The 19,048-nt window shown below is 42.1% G+C and overlaps 2 protein-coding genes across 3 annotated transcripts in view; one reads left to right on the top strand and one right to left on the bottom strand.

The window, feature by feature from the left end:
• Positions 1 to 9,359, top strand: part of LOC129837476 (integrin alpha-8-like) — a 70,416-nt gene extending 61,057 nt beyond the window's left edge. The window contains exons 26-30 of the mRNA XM_055903670.1: positions 2,295 to 2,408; positions 2,539 to 2,652; positions 2,762 to 2,863; positions 5,388 to 5,510; positions 5,608 to 9,359. Of these exons, the coding sequence (XP_055759645.1) occupies positions 2,295 to 2,408; positions 2,539 to 2,652; positions 2,762 to 2,863; positions 5,388 to 5,510; positions 5,608 to 5,694 (540 nt within the window). The 3' untranslated portion in view covers positions 5,695 to 9,359. The remainder of the gene's footprint in view (positions 1 to 2,294; positions 2,409 to 2,538; positions 2,653 to 2,761; positions 2,864 to 5,387; positions 5,511 to 5,607) is intronic.
• Positions 9,360 to 9,555: 196 nt separating this feature from the next.
• On the bottom strand, positions 9,556 to 18,757 carry LOC129837816 (hemojuvelin-like). Of its 2 annotated transcripts, none has more exons than XM_055904270.1 (5): positions 18,478 to 18,757; positions 15,107 to 15,209; positions 13,099 to 13,250; positions 12,416 to 12,930; positions 9,556 to 11,426 (listed from the first exon to the last, which is right to left on the bottom strand). In XM_055904270.1, exons 3-5 carry the CDS (start codon positions 13,193 to 13,195, stop codon positions 10,764 to 10,766), a joined length of 1,275 nt encoding a protein of 424 aa, XP_055760245.1. In that variant the 5' UTR covers positions 13,196 to 13,250; positions 15,107 to 15,209; positions 18,478 to 18,757; the 3' UTR covers positions 9,556 to 10,763. The 2 variants fall into 2 exon arrangements, with proteins under 2 accessions (XP_055760245.1, XP_055760244.1); XM_055904269.1 differs by having other exon boundaries at positions 18,468 to 18,757.
• Between the last annotated feature and the right edge of the window lie 291 nt (positions 18,758 to 19,048).

Raw genomic sequence — 19,048 nt, forward strand, 5'->3', positions numbered from 1 at the left:
ATCTCGTTATTACCTGCATTCTGTTTCTTCAAGTCTTCCACCTGGCTCTCACTGGCTGTCACTCTGGCCTCCAGATCTATAATTTCAATCAACGTGACAGAGCTTGACGAATGAAAAAATAATAATGTGCAGTTGTACAATCCATGTGTGCAAAGCTATTAGAGACTTACCCAGAAAGACACAGCTGTAATCACTGCCAAAGGTGCTTCTACAAATAATTGACTCAGGGGTGTGAATACTTATGTAAATATTTCTGTATTTCATTTTCAATACATTTGCTAAAATGTCTAATGTCATTATGGGGTATTGTGTGTAGATGAGTGAGAATCCATTTTGAAATCAGGCTTTAACACAACAAAATGTGGAATAAGTCAAGGGGTATGAATACTTTCTGAAAGCACTTATATAGCACCATTAATTTTCATTGTCAATAATTCTCATGCTATAACTTCTAGTAGTACACTGGCATGTTTTTTAACCCCAATGTGACATAAAGCTTTTTAAAATTACAAGTTCACAACTTCACTTACAGAGTCATACATCTTATATGCAAAACAAATGTGCTCCACATGTTTATTCATAGTAGTCTCCTTATTACCTGCATTCTCTTTCTTTGGTTCCACCACCTGGCTCTCACTGTCTGTCACTCTGTTTTCCAGGGCTGAAATAGCCTGAAAATATGTAGCTGGGATGCAGCTAAAACAATGCTTTATTTATTTCTCCCTGCAATTAGCTATGCTCATCTGAGGCACAGTAGTTCTTATAAAGTCTACCTTTAAAGAAAGATGGGAACCCCTGTGCTAAGCAATCCCTTTGCGGTAACTCTGGGCTGAAATCACAAGGGAATTTGTCTTGGACAGCATCATAAAATGTCCAGCAAAATCCACAGTTGTACATTTTTGATTGAGCTAATTAACTAAATCGTATTTTGTCAAATTAGCATTTTGTTATTACCTTGGTTCTAGATCTGTAAATCCAACATCAGTATCACAGTATCTAGGTATGTCAGTTCTGCTGCTTGAGCTTTAATGATAAAGATATACTGTAGCCTATGTATGTATGATCAATATTAGCAGCTGACAGTGAATTGTTATCTAAATCCATTTCAGAAAGGACATCTAATGATGATTATATGTGTTCTCTGTCTTCCGCTTGACCACCCTGTCCCCCAGGACTGAAATGGCACCAACATAAATGTCCAAACTTATCAATCAATACAGAATGAGAAACAAGCACTACTTATTTTCACAGTGTGATCGGTTTCATTACCTGTATTATTACATCAGGCTACCGTTGTTCTTTCTTTCTTTCTCTGTCTATATGAGCATTATTACAGTACCTGCATTCTTCTTCTCCAACTTCTCTACTCGTTTCTTTGTGTTGTTCAGCATGAGTCTCAGGTGATTCAGCTCATCCCAGACAGCATCTATGGTAGTGAATCGAATGTTCTGGTCAATCTGATCCATCCCTCCTTTACTCTCTCCCTCAGACCAGGCCCCAAACAGATAGAACATCAGCACCAGCATATCTACTACACCCCTCATTTTGAATGATGCCTTAGTTCAATAGTAATGTTGTCTATGAGTCTCACTACCAGCAAAAATAAGAGGGGAAAAAAGCAGAATGGGGAATCTTTATAGAAACGCGTCAACAGGAACTAGCCCACTCCGTGAGAAGTCAACATGTGGTGGATGTCAAAGTAGCACCAAGGACATCTGATCAAACATCAAGAGAACCAGAGTAACCCTGAGCCCTGTGTTGTTTGGTCTCTTCTTTTTCCACGAGGTAGAGAACTGACTACAAGGCTGCTGATCAGGCTACTAGACAGTGTGTCATCTACAATGTGTAGGCCTGTGTATGCCTTGCAAAAGTATTCATACCCATTGGATTTCTTCACATTTTATTGTGTTAGAAAGTGGGATTCAAATGGACTTCATTGTAATTTAATGTCTACACAAACTACTATGTAATGTCAAAGTCAAAGAAAAATTATATTTAAAAAAGATTAATAAAAATGTGATGACTAAAATATAGTCGTTGCATAAGTATTCAGCCCCTTTGTTTAGGCAAGCCTAAATTAGTTTAGGAGTAAAAATAGGCTTAAATACTTTAGCAAGGCACTGTAAGTGTGTACCTGTAGTGTTTTTTGTATAGATGGTTGGTTGGTCTTATAAGTGGTATGTAATAATGTGACTTAATTCTCTCCCCTCTTTCTCGCTCTTACTCTCACGCTCACTCTCTTTCTCTGTCTCTGTGTCTCTGTGTCTCTCTCTCTCTGTCTCTTTCTCTCTCAGATGTCCTCTGTCCAGGACACTCCAGAATTGTTGGGCTTTCTGAGAAACAGTAGCTCTCCTCACCGCTACAGACGAGCCACCACCGCTGCCCAGCCCTACAGCAGCAAGACCCTGGTACTTACAATACGTGCACTTCATTATCAGCAGCCTTGGATTTCACTGTCAGCTTGTTTGGTATTACTATACAGCAGCAGTTTTGGAATGTATATGAACTCTCTCTCTCTCTGTTTCTCCCGCTCTGTAGAACTGCAGTAACATCATTTGTCTAAGAGTTCTGTGTGTGGTCGGGCGGTTGGACCGTGGTCAGAGCGCTGTAGTCAAGATCCGCTCCCGACTCTGGGCTCACACCTTCCTCCAGGTGAGCACAAGCACATAAACCCAAACTTATGTACTACTGGGAGTATTCATATTAATGTTATTATTAGTATTAAGAAATAAAGTATCTATAACATCTATTCACCTTGCAGAGACGTAACGACCCATACCTCCTCAACTCTACCGTGTCCTTCAGAGTGACGGCCCTGCCCTACCGCCTCCAGCCCTCCTCCTTACCCCAACACACCACTTCAGTAAGATACCCCGAACACTAACCAATACCTATACACTCTTAGAAGAAAAGGAGCCTGGAAGAACCTTCTGAGGTTCTAAAAATTGCCACACGGGGAACCTTTCCAGTTCAAAAAGGTTCCATGAGGAACCCCTCTGAAAAGGGTATTCGACAGTGCTGGAAAAAGTACCCAATTGTCATACTTGAGTAAAAGTATAGATACCTTAATAGAAAGTTACTCAAGTAAAAGTAAAGTCACCCAGTAAAATACTACTTGAGTAAAAGTCTAAAAGTATTTGGTTCTAAATATACTTAAGTATCAAAAGTAAATGTAATTGCTAAAATATACTTAAGTATCAAAAGTAAAAGTAGAAGTATACATTTCAAATTCCTTCTATTAAGCAAAGCAGACAGCACCATTTTCTTGTTTTAAAAATGCATGGATAGCCAGGGGCACTCTCCAACACTCAGACATTATTTATAAAAGATGCTTTTGTGTTTAGTGAGTCCGCCAGAACAGAGGCAGAAGGGATGACCATGTGCTGTTTTGATAAGTGTGTAAATTGGACCATTTTCCTGTCCTGCTAAGCATTCAAAATGTAACGAGTACTTCTGGGTGTCAGGTACAGTAAAATGTATGGAGTAAAAAGTACATTATTTTCTTTAGGAATGTAGTGAAGTAAAAGTTATCAAAAATATAAATAGTACCCACAAAACACCAGTCGCAACGTCAACAGTGAAGAGGCGACTCCGGGATGCTGGCCTTCTAGGCAGAGTTCCTCTGTCCAGTGTCTGTGTTCTTTTGCCCATCTTAATCTTTTATTTTTATTGGCCAGTCTGAGAGATGGCTTTTTCTTTGCAACTCTGCCTAGAACTCTGCCTGACATTGAGACTGGTGTTTTGCGGGTACTATTTAATGAAGCTGGCAGTTGAGGACTTGTGAGAAGTCTGTTTCTCAAACTAGACACTCTAATGTGCTTGTCTACTTGCTCAGTTGTGCACCGGGTCCTCCCACTCCTCTTTCTATTCTGGTTAGAGCCAGTTTGGTTAGAGCCAATACTCAGCTAGTCTAAAGAAGGCCAGTTTTATTGCTTCTTTAATCTGGAAAACAGTTTTCATCTGTGCTAACATAATTGAAAAAGGGTTTTCTAATGATCAATTAGCCTTTTAAAATTATAAACCTGGATTAGCTAACACAACGTGTCATTGGAACACAGGAGTGATGGTTGCTGATAATGGGCCTCTGTACGCCTATGTAGATATTCCATTAAAAATCTGCCGTTTCCAGCTACAATAGTCATTTACAACATTAACAATGTCTACACCGTATTTCTAATCATTTTTATGTTATTTTAATGGACAAAAAAAGTGCTATTCTTTCAAAAACAAGGACATTTCTAAGTGGCCTCAAACTTTTGAACGATAATCATTTAATTACCATAGCGAATTATTGTAATGTTTGTTTATGTGTCAATTAATCCCATAAAGGATGGGTTGGCGATTTGACAAGAAAATATACTTTTCTTTCATTCATTCATATAGTAATAAAGTGGTAACTAGTCCAACTTTGGGATTTGCATGGACTCTTGAGGAACTCTGTAAGCCCCATTGAAGCTACAAAACTGTCAGTGTTCAACCTTAACATATGATGACAATGCAACAGAACAGATTAACAGGAATGACATTTACCCCCACGGGTGGCCTGAAAAGATCTATCTGAAAGCCACGCCCACACTAAGACATGCCTCCAGTCAAGAGTTTTGCTACATTGAAACATTGAAGGTTCCTCCATGAACCTAACCATAGGTGCAAATGTGGTTCCTAAAGTCACCACTAATTCTAAGAGTGTACCCTGCCCTACTGCTTACCCCAACACACCACTTCAATAAGATACCCCTAACACTAACCCATACCTCTACCTTGCCCTATAGCCTCCAGACCTCCTACTTACCCCAACACACCACTTCAGTAAGATAACACTAACCCATACCTCTACCCTGCCCTAACGCCTCCAGCTTACCCCAACACACCACTTCAATAAGATACCCCTAACACTAACCCATACCTCTACCCTGCCCTATCGCCTCCAGCAATTCTGCTTACCCCAACACACCACTTCATTAAGATACCCCTAACACTAACCCATACCTCTACCCTGCCCTATAGCCTCCAGACCTCCTCCTTACCCCAACACACCACTTCATTAAGATACCCCTAACACTAACCCATACCTCTACCCTGCCCTATAGCCTCCAGACCTCCTCCTTACCCCAACACACCACTTCATTAAGATACCCCTAACACTAACCCATACCTCTACCCTGCCCTATAGCCTCCAGACCTCCTCCTTACCCCAACACACCACTTCATTAAGATACCCCTAACACTAACCCATACCTCTACCTTGCCCTATAGCCTCCAGACCTCCTCCTTACCCCAACACACCACTTCAGTAAGATGTGACATCCACCCTAACTATTACCTACAATAACCTTTACCCTGAACCCCACCCAGCCTGTAACTAACTGTGATTGTGTGTGTTAAAGATGGGTACACTGGTGCTGTGGGGGACTCCTGATGTGGCGTTTGCTGTTCCTCTGTGGGTCATCATATTGGCCATCCTACTGGGACTGCTGGTCCTGGCCATGCTAACACTGGCCATGTGGAAGGTACACACACAAACACACACACACACACACACACACACACACACACACACACACACACACACAGGACTTTAGTATAACTTAACCCTCTCTTCCTCAGTGTGGGTTCTTTGACCGGGCACGGCTGCCAGCGGATGACGTGTCAGACCGTGAGCAGCTGACCTCTGACCAATTAGCAGACGCCTAAGAATGCCCACTCGCGCCATGGAGACCAGTTCTTGATTCGAGGAGGCTGTTTGGGAGGAGTTCCACCTCTTGAGTGAAATTAAACTGAAAGGAGATCTGCAGGCAGACTGCAAACTCACAGATCAAAGGTTCTTTACCCCTTTTAAAGCTGATCTGTCATCAGTGATTGGACTGCAAGCTCACAGGCCAAAGGCTGAAGTGCCATTAAGACTTGTATTCAAACAGCACCAGAGAGACTGGGAACAACCCACACAGATGGAACTACACACATTAACACTATTTAAGCAAACACAATGACTTGGATGTATATGAGGCCTCAAGACAAGTAGAGTGGACTCTGGTTCTAACCCTGCTTGTAGTTTAATATGTTTCTATGCACCGCTTGCCCCTGTGGGTTAGACTACTTGGGGATCTGTATGGTTGGATAATTCAGTTGGAGCTAACCAGCCTGGCTTACTTCAAATGGAGTTACCATCTGATGTCAGTGACTTTGTGTCCGCCTGCTTTCACTGTTAAATACATTCCACCATTGATCAAATGCACACACACACACACAAATACAGCGCGCACACGCGAGCACACACACACAGGGGGCTGTATATATATCTATGGATGGTGTATGTGCAATATTGGGACATTCTGTGTGATACTGAAGCTTGTTTACACTGGTATTATTTTATTAGAGCTTGATGTTCAAATTCTTTGTGTATATTGTTTAGTTAGTATACTATTGTCTATGTGAGTGTTTTTGTTGGCATATTAGTATATACAGTGCCTTCGGGAACTATTCAGACCCCTTTACTTTTTTGAAACAAAATTATGTTACAGCCTAATTCTAAAATGGATGAAATCATTATTTTCACTCATCAAGCTACACACAGTACCCCATAATGACAAAGCAAAAACAGGTTTAGACATTTTTCCAAATTTCTTAAAAATAAAAAACTGACCTATACATTTACATAAGTATTCAGACCCTTAACTCAGTCTGAGGTCCTAAGCGCCCCGAAGCAGGTTTTCATCAAGGATCTCTCTCACTTTGCTCTGTTCAGCTTTCCCTCGATCGCTGGGTCTGAATACTTATGTAAATGTGATTTTTTCAAAATTATTTGCAAAAATGACTAAAAATCTGTTTTCGTTTTGTCATTATGGGGTATTGTGTATAGATTGATGAGGGGTGAAAACAATTGAATACATTTTTGAATAAGTCTGTGACATAACTAAATGTGGAAATAGTCAAGGGATCTGAATACCTTCCGAATGCACTGTAAGTATTGAAAGAGAGAAGTGTTTATAATGGGTCCAACTGTTTAAAAAGAGAACGTGGGACTGGGCTAAATACAAAAGGAACTACATTAACATTAGCATCCAATGTGAGAGGTTTAGGCCTAGATTCAATCAGAACAATTGTTAATAGGCGCTAGCTGACACCCCATAACTAGACGACAAACCCAGAATGATTCGAAACACATTTAAAAAGAAAGGGAAAGTCAATTAGTTACATATCAGAAAACACAACACCAAAGTATACAACATAATATTACTTCAATACAAAGCAAAAATGTAATAGCCTAACAATTTCAAGTGATTATGTAATCTTCTAGGTCTATATAGCAGTAACCTCAAGGGCTGGCGGGGAGGCCAAGAGCACTAATCTGGAGGAAGGTTATCCTTTAGGCCTATATAGCAGTAATCTCAAGGGCTAGCGGGGAGGCCAAGAGCACTAATCTGGAGGAAGGTGATCCTTTAGGCCTATATAGCAGTAATCTCAAGGGCTGGCGGGGAGGCCAAGAGCACTAATCTGGAGGAAGGTGATCCTTTAGGCCTATATAGCAGTAACCTCAAGGGCTGGGAGTGGGGCCAAGAATACTAATCTGGAGGAAGGTGATGCTATAGGCCTATGTAGCAGTAACCTCAAGGGCTGGAGGTGGGGCCAAGAGTACTAATAGGATATCATCAGGTCCCAGCTGGAATAAAATGAGTTGGTTGACTTTTTAATGGTCTACTTAATGTTGTCTCATTTTAGGAACAGCATCAAATCTTTGAGCCAAAGAGAGGCTGAGGGAGGATTGATATATTTCCAATCCAATAGAATTATTCTGTGTGCCAACAGGGAGGCAAAGGCAATGGCATCTAGCTGTCTATTGGTCAGGGAAGGATTGTTGTTTGGTACTCCAAAAATAGCCAATTTCTGCACTAGGCTGCAACTCAATATCAAATGCTTCAGAAAGGGTTTTAAATATAGTGGACCAGTAGTCTGCCAGACGGGGACAAAACCAGATTATGTGAGTCAAGTGCGCCAAGGAGCTTTTACACCGGTCACACGTACCATCAATATTTGGGTAGAATTTGGAGAGCCTGGCCTTACTGAAATGGATACAGTGAAGTATAAGGCTGAGCCGGGCACAAGAGGAGCTTCCACTTACCCTAAGCAAGACTTCGTCCGAGGTCTCTCAGCCAAGTTCCTTTTCCCGCTCAGATCTAATTTTTTTTTTTAAGTGATGGGTTATCAAAGGACATGATTATCTCAAAAATATCTACATTTGGAAATACCTAAATACACTTGAATGGGGTGGATTGCCAATTTTGATGACCTCACTATCAAATGTAAAGGTGCCATCAATATAAAGGTCATTAAAGTTAGTAAGGCCATTCCGCTGCCACAGGCTTCAAGCTGAATCCAGTTTGGCTGGAAGGAAGAGGTGATTATTACATATAGGAACTTGAATAGAGAATTCACAGAATTTAAACTGTTGACGGAATTAAGGCCAAATTTTAAGAGTATTGACAACAATTGGATTGGATGTGTAGCGCGAAGCTGAAATAGTAAAATTGAAGGTAACTAAAGCTGACAAAGAGGAAGAGAAATAGGAGTTGATTTCTGTTTGACACCAGTCAGTTTCTGGAGTGTGAAGCCAGTAAACAATATTTTGTATATTCGCTGCCCAGCAATAATGCATAAAGTTAGGAAGGACTTGTGTGTTCTATCTCTCTGGAGGAATGCTTTATGTATTATTGGACTCCCACCGCTCCCCCCAAAAAGATATAAGCTTATCCACTAAAGTGAAAAAAGGCTTGGGTAGAAAAATAGCTGATGTTTGGCAGTGTCGGAGGTGTAACTGCATTAGAGCAGTCAAATCGGTGAGCAGCTGCTCTTGATCACTGTCATGAAGCCACACCTTCCCACTGGCGTTAGAAGTTCAGAACGAGAAAGTGTAGGCTATATAGAAATAATGACGCTCTAATTGAAAATCATTCAACTAAATAATGAGGATTTCTATCAGCCTAATCGAGGTGAAGATTACATCTCACATTCTAGTGTTGGAACTTGTAAACAAGGCTACATGGGATTTCTCTTAATGCGACGCTGTGCAGCCAATGGAAAATTCCGATTTAGGTATAATGCCAGGAGCCCTTGTGGATTTGACAGCTCTAACGCAGTTCACCTCCGACACCGCCAAAACAACCTCTATGCAGATGTCGGCTAAAGTGGATCTGAGTGAATAGAGAAATAAGAGAGTAAGGTTCAAACTTAATTTCTATTCACTTTCCTTCTAGTAATTCACAGTATGTAATATGAAGGATTCTCGTCACAAATTTGATTTGTGTTTTGTTTTTGTACTGAAGAATACTGAAAGATTATTGAAATAAAGTGCACTTAATTGCCATGTGTACATTGTCTAATATTGTTTACTGTATTAACGTGTGGTTCCTCGCTGTCTCTTATCACTTTATTTTTTATTGTGAACAATTGTTTTTATTGAATCACATCAAAACCAATACAATCAATAAAAAAACAATACAATTTGCCCCCCTTTTTGATCAACACCACTGCCCCTGACCCCCCCCCCCCCCCTCCTCCTATCACTTTCTACATTGACCTATTCCATCGGAGAAGCTAATGGACTCATTCCAGCTATCACAGAAGCAACAACAGGAATGCTGGGCAGTCATCAGAGAAGACATCTGACATCAGAGGGCAGAAGAGAGCTGCCAGTCACAGCGAAAGAGAACTCAACTCACCCAAATGCTGCCTCAGTAGTACCTCCAGAGGAATACTGCAGTTGTATTGGACATTTCAAGGTTCACAAAACCCCAGTTAAGGTCGCTCATTAAAAATACACACTCAGGACATTATACAGACCATTTTCGGGTCTTGGGGAAAAAACGATCAAATTTAATAAAACTCACAAAGGGAAATATATTAGAATCTGTAGGTATAAATATTTTTTATCCTTGTCAGAGATCACATTATTACATGGAAGGCAATTTGAGGTATTTTCCAGCATTTGGAAAACAATATATTATTTTCATTTACTCTTTGCTTGATCCCTATTGTTTTAGAAAGATGGTATGAGTAACTTTGGGAAGATATATTTTTTACTACAGTAGGGATAAATATGAACAGTATGAACAATACATTGTAAACATTGTCTTACAAATTCTGACATATGAACCAAACGTACATTCAAAAACATTCCCTTATGAAATCGAGACATTATTACAACTCACTGCAAACCAAATGTAGACACACAAAGATGACGTAATAAATTAGTGATAAATTAGTTTCTTTACAGAGGATGATACCACTGTAGTATTATATTTACTATAAATAAACCACTAAATTCCCTCCATGATAAAATAAACGGAAAATAACAGAAAGTATATAAAAAAAAGAGTTAAAGATTCCATTTACTGTCTGAATTCGTGGAATTATGCAACAGGCCGCAGCATGCCATCCTCTGTGCTGAGACGGATAATACATATTGTTTTAATACATTTGGCTCAGTATAGTTAAGGGATTAGAATCAACACAACTAGTGTCAGGCTTCAAGAGTTCACTTCTATCCTCACTGAGAGCATTCACCTGTATTTATTCCTATCAACATTATTTTCCTGCTGGAAGAAAACGAATCAGGGAAACATTGACTTCTGTAACCAGTCACAATGCCACTGGGTTCCAACCAGTCAAAGGTGATGCCTGTTGTTTATGAAACAAGGCCATCAAGTATGAAGAAAGAGCATCTGCTCGGTCACAGACTATGCCCAAAGCTCCTACCAGTCACTAGTTCATAAACACTGCCCCGTCCACAGAGCCAACAGATGCTCTGATAGGACGGCCACAGCCAGGATCAGAGGCAGACATGGGCTACTCCCATCGGCCTTGCCCACCAGTAGCAGATGCACCTTATTGGGGTCTGAGATCATTCCCCGGGCGTCTTCCAGGGCCGCCACGGCCGCCGTGCTGGAGTTGAGGTCCCCTGTGGCCAGCAGGTCAAACAGGCAGGCCTGGTAGTAGATGTCCCTAGCAGGGAGGAGGGCTGCACAGTGGACATGGGCTGCAGCAGAGGGCTGGCTGGAGGAAGAGGAGGAAAGGGAGGAGGAAGAAGAGGGGCTGGGTAGCGTCTCTAGGCGCTGTGAAGGTGGGCAGCCATATACACACAGCTGCAGGTCCTGCTCGGGGGTGAATGCTTCAGCAATGGCACTTGGCGAGCGTACTGACAGGCCCAGGGACCGCCCACTCTGACGCACCACCAGGGTGGTGCCGATGTGGGCAGCACGGATCTCAGCCTGGCGCCCAGGCAGATCAGAGTGGACGCTCAGGCTGTGCTGGCCCTGCCTCTCCCCGCTGGTCACTGAGCCGTCCAAGAAGGCTGCGGGAACGTTGTCCAGCTCCGCCTGGTAGATCTGCTGCTCGATACACTGGCGCCAGTTCTTAAAGATGATGGTAATCTGGTGGAGAGACACCCCTGTTGTTACACACACCCTTCCAATGAGCTAGACCTACGTATGCTTTATTTATGTATAAAGAAATGTCATGCATTGTACGTAGTTATTTTTTAAAGGTCCAATGAAGCAATTTTTATCTCAATAATAAATCATTTCTGGGTAATAACTAAGTATGTTACTGTGATTATTTTCACTCAAAATTGTCCCCCCAAAAATGTAAGTTTCTTGGCAAAAAGCAATTTCTCAAGCAAGAGCGGGGAGGGAAAACTGAAAACTAGCTGTCACAGATCCCTCCGGAACTGTCATTACGCACACCTGGTCCCTATTCCCAGTTGATTAGTAACTGTATAAGTGAGCCCTTTGTTCACCATTGTCCTGTCGATTATTGTTCCAATGTCCGTTGGTTGTGTGAGTACCTGTGCTGTGTTGTTTTGGCTTTTGTGCCATTGTGGATTGCGCAGATGATTACGGGTCTCGTCCCGTGTGATAATCATTGTGCGCCTGTGTTATTTATTCGTGTTACTCCTCGCACTTTTGTTTGGGTTTCCACCCTGTGTTTTGTATACATGTTTGTTTGGTCTTCATCCCCGTGCCTTTACACGGCACGCTGTAATTTGGGAAATAAAAAACCCTATTACGCATTCCTGTGCCTGTGTGTCTCCCGATCCTCCATACCAATGTGACACTAGCTGTTATTGGCAGAGAGGTTTGGAACTCTCTTTCTTATTGCTGTGTTACCGAATTTACCACCTGGTGATGTCACCGGGAAGGCCAAAACTCCATCCCACTAAAACAGGCAGAAATTTCAGGTGGCCTTATTCAAACAGCTCTTATACTAAAAGGGCATTATCATAATTTTCACAGTATTATTCAAACCTCAGGGTAGAAAATCTAATTTTTGACTGTACTGGGCCTAAGAACGGATCGTAAATTGTATAATTATTTTTTATAAAATATTATTTACTATATATTATTTTAGAAATGAGGCCTACCGTGATGAGAGCCGTGGCATACACCCCTCCTCTCATGGGGGCGCTAGTTGCCTGAACGTATAGATACTCATTATCTATCAGTGGCCAGGCCCCTTGTACAGCGCACGTCTGGAACTCATCACGGAAGGTGCGAACATGGGGATCCCCGAACACCCCACAGTGGAGATAGTCAGGGGTCCGGCCCTCACGCTGGAGGTAGCCCTTCTCGTAGATACAGGCGTCCCCAGAGATGGGGGCCTGTGGCAGGGGCCGGGGCTGAGCGGTGGGGCCTGTCCTGGGGCAGCTGTGCTGGATGAGGAGGTCCTCGATGCCCTGCACGGCTGAGTGGTAGGCCAGGTCACCCCGGCAGGAACGGGCCATGCGGCGGGTACACATGGCATAGGAGCGGAGGGCACTGCAGTAGCCCGCATTGCCCTCTCTGCTGCCGCCTCCTCCGCCCCCACCGCTGCCCCCAAGGTCCAGGGTGACAGCTACAAAGTCAGAGTTGCACCTCAGGATGCGACAGGATGCCCATACTGTGGGAGGAGGGAGAGAGGTAGAAGCTCCAGTTTATTAATCATTAATAGCGTAAGAATAGTAGGAGAAAAAAATATGTCTTTCCATTGAGCATGTAACAGAAATATCACAGTTGCTTGACATTATTGGGAAGTTTGAAGACAATAGCTGTGGATCATAGAAAGCACCTTGCAGGCAGCACAGGTGAAACAGTAGCAATGCCACTATGACGCTGCGTTTCCATGACAGCTGTGAGTAGTGGCTGCAAAGGGCCAGTGTCCCCATCCCCTTCCAGCCTCAGGCCGAGGGCTGCAGACCAGGCTCAGGCTCAGTACAGGGGCTACAGATGCAGGCAGGGCATAGATAGAGACAGACATTACACACTGTGACCTGTAGGTGGAAACGCTACACCACTACCACAGGCAGAATCTAGGCTCAACTCCAGTAGACCATTTGTCAAGATAGAGTGCAATTTGTATTGAATACAAATTGTAATATTTTATCATATAACAAGCGGATCACAAGATCTACAGTTGAAGTCGGAAGTTTACATACACCTTAGCCAAATACCTTTAACTTCAGTTATTCACAATTCCTGACATATAATCCTAATAAAAATTTCCTGTCTTAGGTCAGTTAGGATCACCACTTTATTTTAAGAATGTGAAATGTCTGAATAATAGTAGAGAGAATGATTTATTTCAGCCTATATTTCTTTCATCACATTCCCAGTGGGTCAGAAGTTTGCATACACTCAATTAGTATTTGGTAGCAAATGCCTTTAAATTGTTTAACTTGGGTCAAACGGTTTGGGTAGCCTTCCACAAGCTTCCCACAATAAGTTGGGTGGATTTTGGCCCATTCCTCCTGACAGAGCTGGTGTAACGGAGTCAGGTTTGTAGGCCTCCTTGCTCGCACACGCTTTTTCAGTTCTGCACACACATTTTCTATACAATTGAGGGCTTTGTGATGGCCACTCCAATGCCTTGACTTTGTTGTCCTTAAGCCATTTTGCCACAGCTGTGGAAGTATGCTTGGGGTCATTGTCCATTTGCAAGACCCATTTGCGACCAAGCTTTAACTTCCTGACTGATGTCTTGAGATGTTGCTTCGATATATCCACATAATTTCCTTTCCTCATAATGCCATCTATTTTGTGAAGTGCTCCAGTCCCTCCTGCAGCAAAGCACCCTCACAACATGAGGCTGCCACCCCCGTGCTTCACGGTTGGGATGGTGTTCTTCGGTTTGCAAGCCCCCCCCTTTTTCCTCCAAACATAACGATGGTCATTATGGCCAAACAGTTCTATTTTTGTTTCTTCAGAACAGAGGACATTTCTCCAAAAAGTACAATCTTTGTCCCCATGTGCAGTTGCAAACCGTAGTCTGGCTTTTTTATGGCGGTTTTGGAGCAGTAGCTTCTTCCTTGCTTAGCGGCCTTTCAGGTTATGTCGATATAGGACTCGTTTTACTGTGGAATAGATACTTTTGAACCCGTTTCCTCCAGCATCTTCACAAGGTCCTGCTTTTGTTCTGGGATTGATTCGCACTTTTCGCATCAAAGTACGTTCATCTCTAGGAGACAGAACGTGTCTCCTTCCTGAGCGGTATGACGGCTGCGTGGTCCCATGGTGTTAATACTTGAGTACTATTGTTTGTACAGATGAACCTGGTACTATCCGGCGTTTAGGAAATTGCTCCCAAGGATGAACCAGATTTGTGGAGATCTACAATTTTTTTTCTGAGGTCTTGGCTGATTTCTTTTGATTTGCCCATGATGTCAAGAAGAGGCACTGAGTTTGAAGGTAGGCCTTCGAAATACATCCACAGGTACACCTCCAATTGACTCAAATGATGTCAATTAGCCTATCAGAAGCTTCTAAAGCCATGACATCATTTTCTGGAATTTTCCAAGCTGTTTGAAGGCACAGTCAACTTAGTGTATGTAAACTTCTGACACACTGGTATTGTGATACAGTGAGCATTAAGTGAAATAATCTGTCTGTAAACAATTGTTGGAAAATTTACTTGTGTCATGCACAAAGTAGATGTCCTAACCGACTTGCCAAAACTATAGTTTGTTAACAAGAAATGTGTGGAGTGGTTGAAAAACTAGTTTTAATGACTCCAACCTAAGTGTATGTAAACTTCTGACTTCAACTGTAATTGTAAGTAATTAAGTAGATGTAGTACATACCTATTTGAATAGATGCTAACTACTTTTTAAGGCTGTGTTTTGGTGCAAAACGATTTCCCACACTCTTGGAACCCATCAACAGCACTCTGAAGTCAACACCGTTCTGCTTGAACATAGACAAGATGAAGACAATGGAGAGAACTGTTGACAAACAAACAGTCAAGAATCAGAGAAAAGCAACACCATTGGCCACCATTTGGTCACATTTAGGAATAGGACCAATAATTTGATCAACAGTCTTAGTTTATGAGGGCAGTCTTATCCACCTGACCACCAGTCAGATCAGGTTTGAAGCTGCCATAATCATAGCCATAATAATAGTCCTATAATCTTCAGTATTTTCATTACAGAGCTTAAGTTTCCAAACAGTAGATAAACTGCCCAAGTAACCTAACGTCCGTGGTAACCATTGGCATTGTAAACAATTATCTGTTAGTGTTGTGAAGCTAGGCTTGAGACAAAATATAGTAAAACAAAGAAAAACTATGGCTAACATGTGTGCCACAGCACTATGTATCAAAACCCCATTTTATGTTATATTTCAGTTCTTGGTATAAAGCAAGCATTTACCTGTCAAAGCTAGGCTACAACAATGTTGGTCACTTGGTCAATTGGTTATTTTTCAATTTGGACTCCTCTCCCTTTTCCGTTTGCCAGCGGAGAAGAACAAACAAGGGCCAGAGAAAGTCTCTCTTTGTCATGTCCAATTTAATAACCAAAAGGATGCCATTATTGTATTTGATTTATGTGTGGAAAGATCTAAGTTTAAGGAAAGGTGTAGGCCTACATTCTAGTAAGACCTTCACAGAACTTATGTGCATTACATAGTGAAACCCTTTGGCAGTACAAGGCATTCCTAAAGCATTGGTGCCAAGAGTGCCTTTGAAAGCGTCATGGCATGGGCCAGATTGAACCATGTGTGTAGTGCGTGTGTGGTCCTCTCTCTCTCTGAACCAACACTAAAGTCTGACCTTTATTACAGTTTGGCAGACCTGTGCAGTGCGCCAGGGAGAGGGGGTATGATGGGGAGGTTACGAGAGCAGCAGGGGCAGAAATAGAGCATGCTAAATATACCAGACTCTCTCTCTCTCCACCCAGCCCCTTTCCTTTATGTGTTCCCCTGGTCTGAAATAGTCAGGGCTACAAGGCAGAGGAGGGAAGGGTAAGCAGGTGTGCCCAACGGCAGTTCCAATACTCAGGGAGGGAGTGGCTATGGCTACTAGTTGTCACAATCAGTCTTCAATCAGACACATCTTCAACTTACATTATTAAATGAATCTTCTTGAACTGTATTCCAACTAACAGCAGCACTGTATAGAACTGCTCCAACCGAGTCTCTTCACTTCTGTTTTCAATGTTTTTCAATGCCCTAGATTGGTCTCCTTTTGTTGTCCGGTGGGCATTGTGTTCACTAGTGTAGTGGCTGAGGTCTGGAATGTCGACCAATGGATTCTGATGCAGCTGCACTTTTGGAGTGGGGGTGTATGCCCCCCCCACCTTTTTTGCACTGCTTTGAAAATCACAGTGACCTCCCTCTGCACAGACCAACAACACTGACAGGGTCCTATTTGTTCCATCCATGAACAGCAAATAATCACTGTGCATACACACACAGACAGTCGCTTGTGAATTAAACATCAATACGGTACTACCTTTAGGGCAACACTGCACCCGTACACTTGTTAACCACAAAACCCTAACTCCCCTTCACACACACACACACACACACACACACATACGTTTGTTTTACTATCCTTGTGGGGTTCAAACCTAGCCCTAACCCTTACCTAACTCTAACCTTAACCCTAACCCCAAACCCCTAAAACTAAACCTAACTCTAACACGTAATTCTAACCCTAAACCTAAGCTTAAAACAGCCTTTTTCCTTGTAGGGAACAGCGAAATGTCCCCACTTGTTTGATTTGTTTTAGGCTACTACCCTTATGAGGATGTCTGGTCCCCACATGAATAGTAAAACCAAACACACGCACACACACACACACACACACACACACACACACACACACACACACACACACACACACATGACGTCACCATAGAGGTGGGTTGGTCACATATGAGACTCAGATGTTTTTGCTCATGGCTTGGCCTGGAGTGACATGTCCATGTGGTTCTACATGTCAACTCCAGCTCACTTAAAGACCAGTGGTTTTCACTCATTCATTAGATCAATCCCCAACTTGTACTGGACACAAAGACCACAAACACAGAGCAAGCTGTTGGTTGTTTGGCTCAACACAAACACAGAGCAAGCTGTTGGTTGTTTGGCTCAACACAAACACAGAGCAAGCTGTTGGTTGTTTGGCTCAACACAAACACAGAGCAAGCTGTTGGTTGTTTGGCTCAACACAAACACAGAGCAAGCTGTTGGTTGTTTGGCTCAACACAAACACAGAGCAAGCTGTTGGTTGTTTGGCTCAACCTCACTTGATTTCTTGATGAATGACAATTTAATGTGAATCCAATCTGTTTGTGTCTGCATAGGAAAGGTCAATGAATGTGTGCACATCATAGCATCTTTGTATTTGTAATAGTGCAGCTCTCTCTCGCTCTCTCAAGGTTTCCTTCCACCTGAAGTTTTCCTTCCCACTGTGACATGTCTTTACTGTGACAGTGGGAAGACCAGTGTATTTTGATGGACACTATCAAACATTCAAATAACTTTAGACTGATTGACTAATTGTATGATCTATTTTATTGATAATCTATCTATTGTACATTCTATCTATATCCATATGATTTATCTGTGAAAACATAGGTTTGATTAAAACAATTATTTATGACAATCAATTGCTGTACTTCAGGACTATTCAAGGGGTACTATTATATTAATGAATGGCTAATATACGGGTATCATTCTATTGTTGTTATATAACTGCTGATGTAACCTTAAATTCCACATCGCCAATGTCACCCAAGTGTCAGTCTACAGTACATGCCATTCTGCTGTATTTCTTGATTTACTCACAATGACAGGGAATTTGTTCTAATATTAGGCCATGGAGAAAGTATTTAAAGCAACAAGTTCCATTAGGGGACAAAGTGAATTGTACAATGTTAGAAAAAATATGTTCCAACCAAATAAAAGCTTTACACTTGCTTGACCCAATCCATACATTCTTCAAAGCTCACAATGAAATAGTAGTATCTACTGGGCACACTGGTTAAATCAACATTGTTGCCACGTAATTTCAATGAAATTTGGTTTAACCAACGTGGAATAGACGTTGAATTGACGTCTGTGCCCAGTGGGTAGGTAAATAATAGGCCACATTTCTGAATTGTGTAGCACATGATTATTTTAAGAATGAACCAGGCAAAGCACCATTCATATCCTCACCAAATCACACCTCTGTTGAAGCTCCGTATGAGACACTGCGTAAATGTCTCCACCTCACTCGTTCCAATAGGAAAAACGCGAAGTAGGTTTTGACTCTCAAACTGTCCGAGTGAGCTGCGGACACTGATGTCCAGTCTCAAACTGGTTTCATTGCAAGCCGCTATTCCTTCGTCCCTCGTTGTCGGCTCTCAGATGAGTGAGATATTTAACAGTGTTTCTCCACGAGTGGTATAAATCACTCGTGTCGAACACCTGCTGCTCGCGTAACAACTGTCCACTTGGGCGCACACTCTGCTAGGCACCGGGGGGCTATTTCAAACTATCACAGCGGCTCTGGCAACCTGTTCTATTTGCATCCTGTTGTTGCTAGTGTGTTTTCTTATTTTTTATAGGAGGCTATTCTATATTTGTTGCCCTCTTGGTTCGCAGGCTATCATAAATCCCCAAGAAAGACGGTTCAAGTAGTTTTGACAGATATCGTAGCCAGTTGAGTAAAAAAAAGTTTACTTTTGTTAATATTGCGCTGGCTGGTCTCGGGGCAATTCGTATTATTCTGTGCATAAATCTTTGACACTCCATTT

The sequence above is a fragment of the Salvelinus fontinalis genome, chromosome 38, assembly GCF_029448725.1.
Source record: "Salvelinus fontinalis isolate EN_2023a chromosome 38, ASM2944872v1, whole genome shotgun sequence".
Taxonomy (NCBI): Eukaryota; Metazoa; Chordata; class Actinopteri; order Salmoniformes; family Salmonidae; genus Salvelinus; species Salvelinus fontinalis.